General features: G+C 48.8%; 4 protein-coding genes across 4 annotated transcripts; all 4 read right to left on the bottom strand.

Moving 5' to 3' along the window:
- Window positions 1-163: 163 nt before the first annotated feature.
- Window positions 164-4,013, bottom strand: F5Y00DRAFT_236888 (tRNA synthetases class I-domain-containing protein). Its single transcript, XM_048007764.1, has 3 exons — window positions 3,076-4,013; window positions 822-3,013; window positions 164-765 (listed from the first exon to the last, which is right to left on the bottom strand). The coding sequence occupies exons 1-3, from the start codon at window positions 3,792-3,794 to the stop codon at window positions 359-361; spliced, it is 3,318 nt and encodes a 1,105-aa protein (XP_047864812.1). The 5' UTR covers window positions 3,795-4,013; the 3' UTR covers window positions 164-358.
- Window positions 4,014-4,223: 210 nt separating this feature from the next.
- F5Y00DRAFT_236886 (uncharacterized protein) lies at window positions 4,224-5,968 on the bottom strand. Its single transcript, XM_048007763.1, has one exon. The coding sequence runs from the start codon at window positions 5,541-5,543 to the stop codon at window positions 4,449-4,451; it is 1,095 nt and encodes a 364-aa protein (XP_047864811.1). The 5' UTR covers window positions 5,544-5,968; the 3' UTR covers window positions 4,224-4,448.
- Window positions 5,969-6,268: 300 nt separating this feature from the next.
- F5Y00DRAFT_76128 (cytochrome P450) lies at window positions 6,269-8,485 on the bottom strand. The gene is made up of 3 exons (XM_048014119.1): window positions 7,934-8,485; window positions 7,672-7,869; window positions 6,269-7,613 (listed from the first exon to the last, which is right to left on the bottom strand). The coding sequence occupies exons 1-3, from the start codon at window positions 8,177-8,179 to the stop codon at window positions 6,480-6,482; spliced, it is 1,578 nt and encodes a 525-aa protein (XP_047864810.1). The 5' UTR covers window positions 8,180-8,485; the 3' UTR covers window positions 6,269-6,479.
- Window positions 8,486-11,340: 2,855 nt separating this feature from the next.
- Window positions 11,341-13,035, bottom strand: F5Y00DRAFT_253124 (uncharacterized protein; the record flags this gene model as incomplete). Its single annotated transcript, XM_048010014.1, has 2 exons — window positions 11,341-11,568; window positions 11,602-13,035. 2 exons carry the CDS (start codon window positions 13,033-13,035, stop codon window positions 11,341-11,343), a joined length of 1,662 nt encoding a protein of 553 aa, XP_047864809.1.
- Between the last annotated feature and the right edge of the window lie 2,652 nt (window positions 13,036-15,687).

The following is a 15,687-nucleotide window of genomic DNA, read 5'->3' as shown; positions in this document are numbered from 1 at the left end:
GTATACTACCAAGTACTAAGACTCAGTCATCCCATCAAATCACAACTAAGTCAGACAGGTAGTTACCTAGCCTACAAGTCCTAGTTTACTTACTTACTCAAGACGCCTATGAAATATTAACCTTTACACAATAGCAGTAGCCATATCACCAAGACCACGATTATTTCATTCAAGTTTTCTTTGTTTCTTCCATTTGTCGTATCTCTTTATCTCTATCACTAACTACAGATCCGTAGCACAAGTCTCAACTAACTACAACTGATCTCGCCCAAGTTCTTCTTTTCTCACATATCCATCCTCCTCCCGCCCTGAGACACACTCTCCTCAACCAATCTCCCTTGAAAACCTACGCACCCCTCTACTCCAGCTTCAACCCCTCAAACTGCTTAATCGTGCCCTCGAAGCCCTTGGCCTCGGATTCCAGATCAGCGAGTTTCTTCTTGTCCGCCTCTTGGAGCGCAGCCGCCACCTTCTGCTGGTAGTTGGTGTCGGCGAGGAGCTTCTGCTGTTTGGCGATGGCGGCGCGCGTCTTGTCGAGTTTCTTGTTGGCCTTGGAGATCTCGTCGTCGATGTCCACGCGTCCCTTGACGTGCAGGAACACTGCCGCGGCGCTCGACACGGGGAACGCCACGCATCCGGCGGGACGCGCGTTTGATCCCGAGATAACCTCGATTCCGGTCACGCCCTTGCCGCTAAGAGATTTGATGGATTGGACCTGGTCCACTGCTGTTTGGTATGCCGTGTCATCGTAGGTTTGTACGAAAACTGTAGGTATTTACGTTAGCGTAGTGTTGGGGAGGTAGTAAATTTGGAAATGTTACCTTGAGCTTCGTCCTTAAGAGCGTATTCGGACATTAATGACCGGATACCCTTGGAGCAACCCAGGACGAGTTCGTAGGCAGCCTCGGCTGCGGGGTTATCCAGCTCTGCATCGTACACGGGATATCGAGCAAGCATGATTGATGGAGTTTCGTCGCCAGGTCGGCGCGGGAGGCGTTGCCATAGTTCTTCTGTGAGGAAAGGCATAAAGGGGTGGATCAGCTTCAGCGCGTTGTCCAGCGCCGTGTATAAAGTATTAATAGCTGAGCGCTTCTCTTCTTCTGTGCCGTCCTGTATGAGAGATTTCGAGTTTTCTATATATACATCACAAAGCTGGTTGTACCAGTACTGATACACCGTCGACGTCGACCTGTTGAACTCCCGGTTCGCAATAGACTCGTTTATCTCCTTAGTGGCGGCGTTCATCTTGTGTAAGATCCACTTTTCGGCGAGGGATTCCTTGCCCGTAAGCTTTCCGGTCTTCTCGGGGACGAAGTCATGGTCTAACTTGCCGAGCACGAACTTCGTGGCCTGATAAATCTTGTTACAGAATTTCCTGTAGCCATGCATGACCTTGATATCGAAATTGATGTCTCCTCCACCAGTCGTGTAGTTGACCATGCAAAATCGAAGTGCGTCAGCTCCGCATTGTGGTATACCATCAGGGAAAGCCGTCTTCTGGTATTTCTTGGCCTTCTCAACCTCGCTAGGGTGGAGATTTCCCATCGCCAGCTTCTCGTGGAGGGTTTCCAATGGAATTCCGCTGATGACATCAAGAGGATCTATAACATTACCGAGGGATTTGGACATTTTTCTTCCCTCCGAGTCTCGCACGAGTGAGTGGCAGTAAACCTCGCGGAAAGGAATCTGCTTCGTCATCTTCAGACTAAGCATGATCATTCTTGCGATCCAGAAGAACAAGATATCCCATCCAGTTTCGAGGATACTGGTTGGAAATAGCGTCTCCAGGTCGTGAGTCTTGTTTGGCCATCCGAGGGTTGAGTAGGGCCATTGTCCGGAAGAAAACCACGTGTCGAGCACGTCCTCATCGCGCTCTAACGTAAACTTCTTTCCTGGCAGAGCCTTCTCGGCCTTCGCTTGTGCTTCTTCCTCTGTCCGCCCCGAGAACCACAATTTGTCGTCCGCACGGTCACCTGTCTCGCCCTCGATGTTGGCGAAGTAGACAGGGCATTGGTGTCCCCACCAGAGTTGACGAGAGAGACACCAATCATTGATATTCTCCATCCATCTGTAGTAGCTGTTTTCGGCCGTCTCGGGTTTAATCTTGATCTGGCCATCTCTCACCACCTTGATTGCCTCGGCAGCCATATCCTTCATCTTCATCCACCATTGGGGCTTCATGATGGGCTCGATCACATCCTTGGATTTCGAGCAGACGGGTACCTTCATCGGGTTGTCCTTCTTATCTACGTATAACCCACGCTCCTTAAGAGCGTCTTGGATAGCATACCTTACGTCGAATCGCTTCTGGCCCTTGAAAGGACCGGCATTCTCGTTCATGAAACCATCGTCGGTCAAGATGTTAATGAATTCCAGGTTGTGTCGCTGGCCTAGCGCAAAATCGTTCGGGTCGTGAGCCGGGGTAATCTTGACGGCGCCAGTACCAAATTCCTTGTCTACGTAGTCATCCGCTACAATTGGCATCAGACGACCCTCGATGAAGGGGTGGACAGCCTTCTTGCCAACTAGGTGTTTATACCGTTCGTCGTCAGGGTGCACGGCGATACCCGTATCACCTAGTAGTGTCTCGGGACGCGTCGTAGCAACCTCGATCGTCTCATTCGAGCCTTCAATGGGGTACTTGAAGTGGACAATAATTCCAAATTCAACCTTCTTATCGTATCCAGGTACCTCGAGGAGTGTTCGCCCGGTCAACTCCTTGTTGTCGACCTCCAAGTTGGAGAGCGCCGTGTTGAGTTGGGTGCACCAATTGACAAGGCGGTTCGCGCGGTAGATGGTTCCCTCTTCATGGAGCTTGACGAAAGTCTCCGTCACAGCCGCGCTTAGATTCTTGTCCATGGTGAAGGCTTCCCGACTCCAATCAGTCGAGCCACCCATCTTACGTTGCGCGTTATTGATTCGATTATGGTAGTCCTCTTTCCACTCCCAGACGGTTTCCACAAACTTTTTCCTGCCTAGATCATGTCGAGTCTTGCATTGCCGCCTCCATAACCTAGAGGGCAGTCAGTATACGCACTTGTTAAAAAATAATAATAATAAGGTAGTGACACGAACATGTTCTCGACGACGCTCTGGGTGCTAATACCGGCATGGTCACAGCCTGGTAGCCACAGCGTTGTCTTCCCGTGCATGCGGTTCCATCGGATCATGACATCTTGAAGGGAATTACCCAGGGCGTGACCCATGTGTAGCGCTCCTGTCACGTTAGGGGGAGGTATGACAATAACAAAGGATCCTTCCTCCTTGACCTTTCCATCCGGGGCGAATTCGGGCTTGAAGAATCCCGACTTCTCCCACCACTCGTACCAGGCGCTCTCGACAGCGACCGGGTTGTATGCTTTCAGCTGAGGATCGTCGAGGGATCTAAGTCGCTTCTTCTCGCCGAGGGGTGTCTCTTCGACGTAAGGGGGAAGAGGCTCTTCTTCGACCTTGGGAGCTTTAGGCTTCTTGTCCTTCGCCTTGGCGTTCGCAGCAAGGGCAACCTGTGCAACGGCTTTAGCCTTCTTCTGCTCGAACTTGGCAGCCTTCTCGGCCTTCTTCCTCTCCTTTTCTAACTCCTTCTCAGTCTTGACCTTAGGTTCGGCCTTGGCTGAAGTCGAGGCGGCTCCGGCATCCTGACCCTTGGCGTGCACACCGGCACCGTCCGACTGTCCCGCAGCTTCTTTCACGGCGCTTTTAGTATCGGCGGCGACTGGAGGCGGGGCACCTTCGCCAACCTTGCTTGGGCCCTCAGATGCATCAATAGGGTTACCACGGGAGCTATTTGTAGCCATATTGGCGCGAGTGAAGTGAAAAGTTGGTCTGTACGGCGGCCTGCGCACCCAGAGTGCCCTAAGAAATAACCTAGACAACTTGACGGTGTTGAATGGAGAATTAGGGGGAAATGATTCGTAGCATTGGGGTTGGCTAATATATAAGTCGGTAAGTCGGCTCCCTTTTCCTCGAAAATTTCTTGACTCAAAATACTTTGACTCACTAAAAAAAGGTACGACTTCGGAGGGGTAACTACTATGTACCTGACCTAATTGTCACCAAGCCATATCTTTGCGTGCCGCCAGATAACACTATCGATAAGATATACTATATTATGGCGGGGTGATCTTATATAAGACAGTACTTCGGTACCTCCCAGTATAACCTCTACATAATGTATTCTCTTCTAAGGATTATATTAAGCTTATAACTCATAACAAATCATACCATACTCGAGCTTTCAACCTCAACCGACTCAAATAGGTAGCCATGAGCTCTAGACAATCATCATTACCTGGATAGTATCCTTCTTTCTCTGGGCATTTCTTCCTTTAACCGTAATAATATTAATATAATAGGTAATACCTATGCCACTCCCATCATCTCATCTCTACTCCTCCCTCCTAAGATCCTACCAGTATTAACTACTACTCTACTTCCAATCCAACCAAGACCTAAGTATTCCCAGCCGCCACATCCTCAGCGTTATTCGTACCATCATCATCATCATCATCATCATCCCTACCCTGCTGCTGCTGTCTCTTCACCCTCTCCCTACCAATCCACCCCAAAAACAGCGGCACATCCTTCCAAATGACCCCCGGCGCCGCCACATTCTGCACCCAACCCGGCAACACGCCTCCCGCATCACTCGCCGTCGCCATCAACCACTCCACCTTCCTACCCCCATCCTCATCCCTATCCCCACCCTCTATCCTCCGAATCCTCTCCACACTCACATAACTAGCGATCTGCGCACCCTTTTCCTTGGCCAGTTTACTCGCTTCCGACGTCCCGAAATCCGGTATCGGGATGCTTACCACGAGGAACTCTTCTTCTTCTTCTTCTTCTCCTTCTTCCGAGGTGGTAGTGGTGGTGGTGGAGCCAGCAGTAGCAGTAGCAGTCATCTGCAGCACGGGAAACGTCCGATCCTTCAACACCGGCCTCCCAATCCGATGCCGCATCTCCTGCACAACCAACCCGAACCGTCCCCACGTCTGCCCTCCCTCCAAGGCTTCCGCGCCCCCGCAGTCCCACGCCAGAGCCTGATGCGCATCCACGCACGCCGGCGTAAACGCGCGCTCCGACTCGGCATGCTCGTCGCGGAAGCTACGCACGAATTCGTCCCAGGACGCCGTTCCCCTCTCCGGCTTATCCTCGTGGACGCTGCGGCGACAGCACCAAGTTTCCGGCCTAACCTTCCCCTTACTCTTCTCCTTCTCCTTCTCCTTCTCCTTATTACTACTACCGCCCCCCACACTCACAGCCACCTTCTCCAGCTCAGCAGCCGGGAGGACCACGCGCTCCAAGACCTCGATTTTCGCCGCCGAGTCCGGGTGCGCGTGGCTCCCCTTCAGCTTCCAGATCTTGGGGTCCGCAGCGCCGTTTCCCGCCTTGGGCGCCGCCGAGTCGATGAACGGGACGGCTTCCCGCAGGATTGCCAAGAGGAAAGGCGCCAGCTCGTCGGGCGACGCGGTAGCTGCGGGGAGTTGTTCGGTGCGCAGGCCCCGTAGGCGGACGAGGGGTCCTGGGGCGGTTGACGATGCCATTTTGCGAATTTGCGTAATTAATATGTGTTGAGCTTGTATAGAAACGAAGGTAAGATAACCAACCACCTATGTAGGTAACTAAAAGAAAGTAAAGTAAACTATCCCACCCGTCCGGCGTGAACGATAGTAACGAGATGAACTTAATATATACCTCCTATATATATATTGATAAAAATGTTATGTCATGTCATGTTTCAACAGCTAAAACGTACCTAAAAAGAAGAAAGGAAAAGTGCATGTAAGTAATAGGATAATCGTTTCAAGGGGCCGATGTTTCGATCTGGTACAGGTACGTAACCCGAATAATACGGAAACGAAAAATATATATAAACAGAAACAACAATTACGAGCAGATTACCTATGCCATGTGTTTAAATATATTTAAGCATTACTACATGTCACTTTTGGGGTATAATTTGCAATTTGTTGATTGTGTGTTAGCCAATGTCTGAAAGAAACCATCTCCAACGCAGTAAGTTTGTGATGCTCGAGCTTTAGGCTAGCTGCGTCATTCGTATGCGGGGGTAGGGGGGACAGGGACAGACAAGCTTTTGGTTCCATGAACGCGGGTTTTCAGGTACCGGCTACGCTTTCCATTCCGATCCGTCCTCCCTTATTATAAGATACCTAGGTAGGTACCGAAGAATATCTACACACCTAATAATACGGTAAGGTGATGATTTAATCTGGAAAACTTACACTAATGCTCTATGCTCTAACACGGGTCTACGATTTCATAGAGTATGTATATTATACTCATATCCGATTATTACTATTATTCTAACTATATGGTGTCTTTCTTTCATCTCATGCCCTTCTTGGGCTATCTCGGATCGTGGTCGTCATCCAGTTAAAAGGCTGTATGTACAGGACTTTAGGTATTTAGGGGTATTTGGTAAAACTCGTTTCCTCCTTCTCAATTCTAAAGCTTCTCGTTCAAGCATTTCGCTTTTCCCAGAAAATATTAGCCGGCTCGATCGGCCGCGAGAATAATGAAGCGTAGTCAGTTCCAACGACCTTGTCGCTTCCGTCAACGTTCCTGAACTTGAACAGGCGAACAAGCTCGGCTGTGATCGTCTGTAGCTGGACGTTGGCAAACTGCTCACCGATGCAACGATGCCTTCCAGCACCGAACGGGAGGTAGGGTGAGTTGGCACCCTTGCTAACAAGTCCGTATCCGTAATCTATCTTCTCATCCTCTACATCGTTGCGGACCACAGTTGGTGCAATAGGCGAATCCTTGCTCCATCGTGTAGGCTCCCATCGGTCTGGGTCGGGGAAGAAAGTAGGGTCCGTAGCTGATACACCACCGGCGGAGAGTAGGGTATGGCTGGTAGGGATGACATATTTGGTTCCGGGGACTGGCATAGGTGACTTTACGGCACGCATAATAGAGTGGATGGGCGCATGAAGTCTTAGTGTTTCCTTGACGATTGCCTGGTTCAGTGGGAGTTTCGCGAGATCCTCGTACTTCAGCGGGGGTAGATCAGCGCCGAGAGCCTCAACCTGTTCGCGGTACAAAGCCTCCATAATATCCGGGCGCGATGCGAGACGTAGCATCATCCAAGAGCTTGTAGAAGACGAAGAGTGCTGACCAGCCATAAGCAATGCAATCAACATGTGTGCAATCTCGTGGTCGGGAACCGGTCTGCCGTCCTTGTAAGTCGAGTTCATCAGATGCCACATCATGTCCTGCGCATCGCTCTTGCCAGCTGCCCTGCGTTCCTTGATGGTATCCATGTAGATCTTCGAGATGGTCCTCTGAGCGTGGTCGCGTCTTTTGTTCCAGGGTAAGGGAGCCCAGTGAAGCATGAAGTTGACAGGGGTGAATCCCATATCCAGGTCGTGGTACAAGGAAGCCAGCGACTCGTCGAACTTGTTGCGGATCTCGCTGCCTTGAAGAGAGTGAGATGCGGTGAAGATGGTAATCTCGGCCATGTTCTTAGGGATGTTGACTATGCCTGATTTGCCCTTGAAGTCGGGGCATCGCTTGATGTAGCTCGTTACCTCGTCGGAAATGATGGGGACGTACGACTGGAAGGCGGCGGTGGTGAGAGCAACTTTCATGAACTATCCCCTCTTGTGTTAGTAAGGATTTCAGAGCATATATAAAAATTTGGTAGTTTACCTTCTTCTGCTCCATGAGCTTCGAGTTAGGGCAATCGTAGACAACATCCTTTCCGAAGACAGGGGTGGTAAGGACGGTGTAGATATCCTCAGCGCAAACATCCTTAACCTTTCCATTTAGGATGAAGTCGTTTCCGGCGGGGCCAAGGTAAACAGTTGTCTTCTTCCCGAGGAGAATAAAGGTGAAGATATCGCCATACTGTCGCGTCTGTTAGTACGCCAACTGACTCGCGGTGTGCATAGGGATATTGGAGGAAACGTACCTTGGCTCTATTTTCCTTGAAGAATCGAGGAGGGTCCATTCCATAGGTGATGGTACTCCCAACCAAGGGAAACCAGTGAAAAACGACCGGGGGCTCATTAGGTTTTCTAAAGAGAATCTGTTGTAAAACATTGAGGAAAACAGAGATGAACAGAACGCCAGCGAAGATAACGCCAACTTGCGACGGTGTCGACAGTTGCGACATGTACTGGGACACAGGTCCCTGAATATCTTCTATAAGCCCCATTGCTAAAAACGCGCGCGACTGACTCGGTCGACTGCACTATTAGCTTGTAGAGTGGAATAAATGTTGAATAGGGAACATAGGAGGGAGTTCAATAAATTAAATACAAAAATTGAGGGTCAAGGTACAGACCCTTTTTTGGTAAAAGATGGCAAGAGATTGGCCAATCGATAAGGGGTTAGAACATCGCACCATGCATGCCCCATTTTAAGCTAACGCAGCGCAAAGGTACGGCGACACTTCGTATTCGCATTCGTGCCAAAGTTAATTTCACGTACACGTGTAGATCTTTGCTTAAGTGAATATTGCGCGTAAAAAGATTGCAAAGATTGCAAAGATTGGCTTGTGAATGGTCCATTTGACAAATTCATTGCCATATAAGGATATGCCATATAAGGATATCGGACATGGCAGACCTCACACCGCCACCGCTACAGAAAACTACACCAACTTCGCAATTACATATGAGCCGCTGGGTCGGAGATGGTTGGTAAATCTACTGATGGTGCGTACGATCAGTCTGTAGAGCATGACAATGATACGATTTAGTATTAGAGTCGACTCGATTTGACTCGATTTGACTTGATATGGCTTGGCGAGCTTATTTCAACGAAAACATTTTAACCCCTATTCATTAGAGATTGCTAGATCGTAAACATTTATAGGTTTATCTAAGGGCGACCACCCACTCTCCTAATAGCTTGGTAGGTTACATACAGCAGAATCTATCATTATCGATTGTCAGGATTTATCAGAGATTAAAGAACAGAGTCCCGGACTTGATTTTAAGCCTTATGGCTTGATGAGGATTAGCACATATTATGGGCCAAGGACTTGAAAATGAACTTAGCTAGGTAGTTAGAGATTAGGTAATCCGTTGATAAGATAAATTTTTTGATATCTGATATCAAAGATCAAAGCAATTTAATTCTTTTGTAAACTTTTCAATTCAGTTCAGAAGACTAGGTAGGCGTACAGATCACACATGAGACATGGCTATAGTATCGAATACATATCTGGGCACACGAGCTGCTAAGCCGGGTTACTGCCACGATAACCCAAGCATTATGTCTTATACTTTGCAGCTAGTATCATACATATCCAAAGCAGGATTATAAAGTCGTACAAACCCGTGCTATACATACAACAGAAGCACAAGGTAGTAGTAAAGTAGCTCAGCAACACAAATGATATCAAGTACTAGGATTAAGCACTAGGAGAGGAGAACCAAGAAGAGAGATAGAATACAATAGGTAGCATTCCCACCTACAAACACACGCAATAGAAATAACTATCCACCACATCTCTTCCCAAAAGCTACCTACACCCCCAAACCACCACAACCCTTCTTCCTCACCCCGCGCGCTCAGCACACGACAGCAACGAAAAAAGAAAAAAAAAACCGCCTGTCAGACGTCCACCACCGCCCACCCCGGCCACGCGCCCGAAGGCAAGACCGTGACAAATCGGGGTTGAGATCATTACCACTCTCTATACAGCCACAGGGGCCGCCACCCTTGCGGGCAGAGCGAGAGTAAGGAGCAAGAAAGCCACAAAAGGCCTTGGTGCTCCCGCAAAAAAAGAATTTTCACTCTAGGGCAGCGGGGATATCATTCATCAACCAGGGTGGGATCTGTAGCTCCTGTAGGGAACACAGAGTAGGGACGAATACTATAGAAATGATTCTCTGAAGTACTGTATCGCGAGACAGGTTAGTTCAATTGCTGGTATGGGGGAGGAGGGGAGGGGTGAGACTGACTTGTCGACATGAAGAAGAAAAAAGGAAAAAGAAAAATTCTAAAAGGCGTCAGAACAACGCAGATATTTATGGCTGTGGTAGCGGGCTAATGGCGGGCGGTGTGTGGTTCTGCCGCGGGTTGAAGTTTGCTGCGCTAGTCACTAGGTGATGAGGTTTCCGTGCCAGCGGCAGCTGTGTTTTTTTTTTCCGGCGGGTCTTTGGGAAGGCTAGATGCGTGTTTCCCAGGTGATAGGTAGGAAACTACTGAGTCTAGGTAGTTTGCTCGGGGACCTATGAGGTAGGTTAGATAGGTAGTCATGGACTCACGGTGTACGGTGTGCTGTTTTGCTAGCGTTGTGTTTTTCGACACGATTAGGTACTTCTTGCTCTTATGAGGTGACTCGTACCTAATGTACCTTGACAAATTCTACGGACTCGATGATCAGACCATGTCAAGTACATACCTTAGGTATCTAAGTAATGGTGTCTAATGCTTCAAGTAACTGTTTAGATGATAGGTTCATCGAACGGTAATGAGATACGTAGGTTAGGTAGTTATACCATCAACCTGGAGACGTCCCAGCTAAGACGTTCCTCTTCGCATTTAAAAGGGCTCTAAATCGTTTCCTCTAGCTAAATATATTAATAGTTAGTAACAGTTGCGCAAGGGGAGTGATAGGATCCTACGACAGCCTAGCAAGCCTAGAGTGGAACATTCAGAAATTGATACAGTGAAGATTTAACTTAGGCTCATAAGCAAATCCTCTGTATAATAATACACTCCTCCTTAGGCAGCACAGTAATAATAGTTCCGAGTCCTACACTGAATTAACATCTTGGTCGTAGGGGGGGTTCTCTTGATAAAGAGACCTTATCTTATTGAAGACGGTATAGAGGGACTTTCAGTAGTTGTCTTGAAAGACCTCATAGTATAAAACCTCGAGTAACCTGTAATAAGCTTAACTGGCAGCAATAAACATAACTATCGATTTACCTTATTTACATGTATAGGTACCTATTCACGTATTTCACTACAAGGACAAACACTCGCCGTCAGCCATGATACTATTATAATAGACCTGTAGATGAAATAGTATTGATACCAATCTGGCCATAAAGGGTCCTATGCCCTTCCCTTCCTATCCTTCCCACCTTGCGGCGAGGAAACAAGCTCTACTCTTTACTCTGATGTAATGTAACTACCTATTTATTTTCCATATGCTTTACCGAGATATCGTCGGTTATGTTTCCCATCGCCCAACAACAACAACAACAAAGTCACCTATCTTCTACCCCTTTAAACTCCGAATGGCTATGCTAAATGCTGGATATCTTGTTTTATGCCGGCCTTCTGCTCGCGGAGAAGAAAAATCAAATGCCTGAAAAAAAAAAAAAAAAAAAAAAAAAACGCCGAGCCGAAAGTCTTTCATAGTGTTAATGCAGCCCATTGATAATCCCCGTCGATGTTGACCCATTTTCCTTCTTCCATTGCTTTTTCCCAGCCCATGATCACAGCCAGCAATCGACATCCCATTGCGCTGATAGTGCAAATAACAGCGTCGCTAGCCTGGCCCAAGACAGCTAGGTCCATCGCGTAGGCCCGTCCCATAAGCCCTCTAAGCCGCATGGTTTCCGCCGACGGTTGAGGCGCTGTCTGTGATTTATCTGCTAAATTGGCGTTGTTTACCGTGGTGTGGCCCAGATTCCAGAACATGCTCGCGAAGAATCCGCCCTCCCAGCCGAAAGTCTCGTCCACGAACTTGTGCATCACCGACTTATCTGGGTTTAGCTTTTGGATGTGTTGCTTGCTGGCGAGCTGGATTTGTTCTTGTGCTCTCAGAGAGCCCGAGAACTCTTCTGTTTCGTAGACGTCTGGGTCGTCTGACGCAATGATGGAGAACGAGTGCTGTTTGGCTATCGGGTCCTCACCTCCAAGGAGAGTACTGGAGTTATGGTACTGTTCGATAAGCTCCTTGGATTTTAGCGCGTAGAGGTTCAGAGGGATGTACGCGCCATTATACTGGTACTCGTATGGGTGCAAATCGCCATGTCGAATATGAATACCGATGATCATGCCGTCATTGTAGCTTCCCTCTCTAACTTTGACCATTGTCCTCAGCTCCTTGACGCGGCGGTCTACGTAGGGTTGATCCTCATCATTTAAACGGAAAAGAGCCTCGTATCCAACTCGAGCAAGGTCGTATATTGGCCGTTCTCGATAGACGTTGCTTCGACGAAGATTTTCGTACTCGGAATTAAAGCTCTTGCCAAAAGTTTCGGATGCAGTAGCCGTTGATACGATCAGGTGTCGCGCGCTGTGGGGACACGGCAGCATCTCGTGGCGCGGCGGCGCGCTGCAGTCAGGCGTCGGTGGCGCCTTAAAGATGGTAGTATAATCGCCATATGCCCACCGGGAATCATCAATAAAAAAAGCTCGCTTTTCCTTCTGGGCCAGACCATACGCCATCCACAACATCATCAAAGTAGGACCCAGTCCAGCATCGGCCGACTCGAGAACGAATGTTAAAGACGTCTTGCAAGCGCTCTTATCCGCTAATCCGTCCGCCTCGTCCCCTACTAAATGACCATCTTGAGCTTGCGCCGTCACTTTCCATGCTTTCCCCACTCCCGGTAGGAGTCCTCGTTTTTCGGCGTCACCAACATCGACAAAGTAGGGATCCTCGTAATAGTAATCTAGCTGAGTCTCTTGGGAAGGCTTTGTGTGACCGTGTAGCTCTCTGACGTGGGTTGCCACTTCTTGGCATTTGATGCAGATATCCGAATACTCTTTGGTGGTTAAGGGGAAGTTATATGCAGGTGGTATGGATACTGTCCACTTGGATCTGCCTTTTTTGTCCGTAACAGCGATGGGCGTGGGGAAGTCAGGCAAGTCATACTGGCCAACCATTTCATACTCTTCATGGTTGTCCAAAGCCCATCCAACGACAGGTACTAGTACTTCCTTCTTTACAAGAGCCCTCACGACAAAAGAGACCAGCGCTAAACCACCAAGGATCCATGCGGCAACTCGGAGAACTCGACTCGGTCTCGGTCCGGTAGCTGATTTCCGTGGTCGGGGTACCAGAGCTGGTAAGCCGGGGGAAGGGGGAGGGGAGAACATTAGATGGTTAAAGCTAAAGCGCGACGACGTTGCGGATAGTGGTGCCTTTTCATGTTGATAGGATGCGGCCCTACGCAAGTTCAGTCGAGGAGTAGAGACAATCATCTTGGCGTGGGTGCTCTGGGATAAGTCCAGAGTCGGCGGCATCGTATTAGGGGGTTAGTTAGCGACGTCGGCGAGGACCTCACTGCAAGGACAACCTGGGGAGTGGGACGGGAACTCGGGATGTGGCATCCGGATATTACAGCTCGCAAGCGTATAAGGAGTGACGGTGAGCTGAGCTGAGCTGCAGGGCGCTGCAGCGGCGAAAGGAGGCGGGGAACAAGATATGAAAATGAGTGACTGGATGATTTAGAAGCGGTGATTACCCTTTAGAGCCAGGCATCGGGCGTACGGTATGTGGTCGTTCCTCGTCTACATCTGTAGTGTATCGAGGGATATGTACCAAGTTACCAGTTACCAGCTTAACTACCGAAGATGGTGAACCTCGAGTCGCAAAAGTGAGGGAACTCCGGGTGGTGGCCGAGGCTCGTGCGACGCGGTACTTGTATGCCTATGTAATGTCTTCGACACTCGAGGTGATCGTGCCTAGAAAAAGTAGGTGATCGCTCCTGCGCCGCGCGCGACGATTCAGTCCAAGTATTTCCCCCCTTCTCGACACTAGATCGTAGCTGGAAAGACAGCCCTTTCCGCTGCTTATGCGTGCTGTGTGTGGTATCCCAGGGAATGGGGACAGATGGGGGTTAGAGAGGATCCAATATAATTTGGCCACCAATACTTTCTTTACTTTCTTTTTCTTTTCGGGTGGTGAGACGACGATCACAGACCAACGACCCAATAATGTGGAGGGCCACGAGGCTTTGTAGGGATAAGTACAGAATGGCAGAATGGATAGGTACCCAGCAGCCCCAAAATGTTCCAGTAAGGAGCTGCTATGATCTATCTGAGAAAGACCAGAATGGTCACAAGACCGAAGACTACCGAAGCCGCGGTGTAAAACGGAGGATATCCCGTATGTATATCAAGAGAACTTTCGGCACTACCTACCGAAAAGCCTAGAGAAGGAAAAGAAGACGTGCCGAAGCACCTGAATCAAAGAAGACGAGAACGCCCAAGTGTAAAATAGACTACACTAGAAAAGAAAAAGGTATGACACCATCGCGGTTACGCAGGGTAGCGGGATGATGTCAGACAAGAGAAAAGGAAACGAAACGAAGGAGAGACTCAGATCATAGGTATGCCCACAGGACCCATTCCCCCCTCGGAGGAAGATCGACCTACCGCAATTTTAGGAATTCCTGATATCCACCGGCTCTGTTATGGGTTTGCAAGGGGTTGAGCGGAATTCGAGCTGAATTCTGGAATCGCCCAAACGGCTTAATAGAAAAAAGGATGATGGACAAACGGACGAGGGTGGACGTGTTTTAATCTGATCCAGCTAATCTGATCCAGCTCCCACGGCTGTTGTTGGACCATGGGAGGAGAGTAGGCAGGTAGGCAAACGGTAGGAAAGCTTACTATTACATGTTGGACAGAGCCTACCTTCGTCTAGGTCTATTCTGGTTGGACAAATGTGGCAACTCGTGGGTTCCCATATACTATGTAAATAACAGGTAGGTAGGTTAAGTAGGTGTATACTGCTATAGTAGACGAATTATCGTTCCTACGAAAAAAATTAAGCTTTGCAAGTGCAGCCGAACTTGTACCCTTTAAGCAGTTACCAAAGCAGGTCTAGCACGAGTGTAGCACGAGCAGCCAATCGCAACACGGTTAGCCTCGAGGAACACCAACGTCAGTCTTTTTTTCCTGCCCTTTTCATTCCATTTCCCACTGGGATCCCCACAACGGGCGTACCCCAATCCTCGGGTGACACGGTGATCATATTTACGACGCATATGGTATGTACGTAGGCTATGGAAGACCGTATCGAATGATTGGACGCAACTTAGCTCGAGAGGGATCGCCATTTGAAACCCCTGAACTTCTGAAACAGCACTAAGGGCTATTGCGAAAGCGCCCATTTCCTTATTGGCTTTTCCCGACTCGTTCGTTCGTTCGTTCTTTTTTTTTTTTTGCTAGTGCCCGAGAGAGCTTGATATGTGGCTCGTTAAGGGAAAGACCTCACCTCACCGGTCCCTCTATCACGAGACTAACAAACGCTTGCAATAGGTCCCGTTTGTCTTCCAAACTTCGGATCGTCGGGATTCTCGGGTGCCCTATAGATGACTTCCAAATTTGGTATTTTCATTTAGTTCGTCGCAACGGAATCCCGGTAATTGGATTTACGTAACTACACTAACCTAGGTTGGTTATGTAACTACACAGTAATTAGTTAACGAGTACCTAAGTTATAGTAATTTTTCTTCTTCTTCTCCCTGACCGGCTACCGACGATCTTGTCAGACATTCAGACATTCTGCCGCAATAGTCAATCGGAAGGCATAGACACATTTGGCAATAATTCGCAGTCAGCCGGGTTAAGACTTTCAGGACTTTTCCCCAGCTTGCTTTTGCTTATTGGCGTCCCCCCATATGTATGTATGCAGGTGCGGACGCCAGTATGTATATGCGGTACGAAGGACTACCGACCTATGAAGATTACCAAACGAGACGCTTGGTTGGACTAAAGGCGTTCTGTATTCGCCGAGCGAGC

This window comes from Daldinia vernicosa (genome assembly GCF_022497035.1).
Source record: "Daldinia vernicosa strain CBS 139.73 unplaced genomic scaffold F5Y00scaffold_23, whole genome shotgun sequence".
Lineage (NCBI taxonomy): Eukaryota > Fungi > Ascomycota > Sordariomycetes > Xylariales > Hypoxylaceae > Daldinia > Daldinia vernicosa.
Note: the sequence above shows the minus strand (reverse complement) of the source record. Positions and strands in the feature narration are given on the sequence as shown.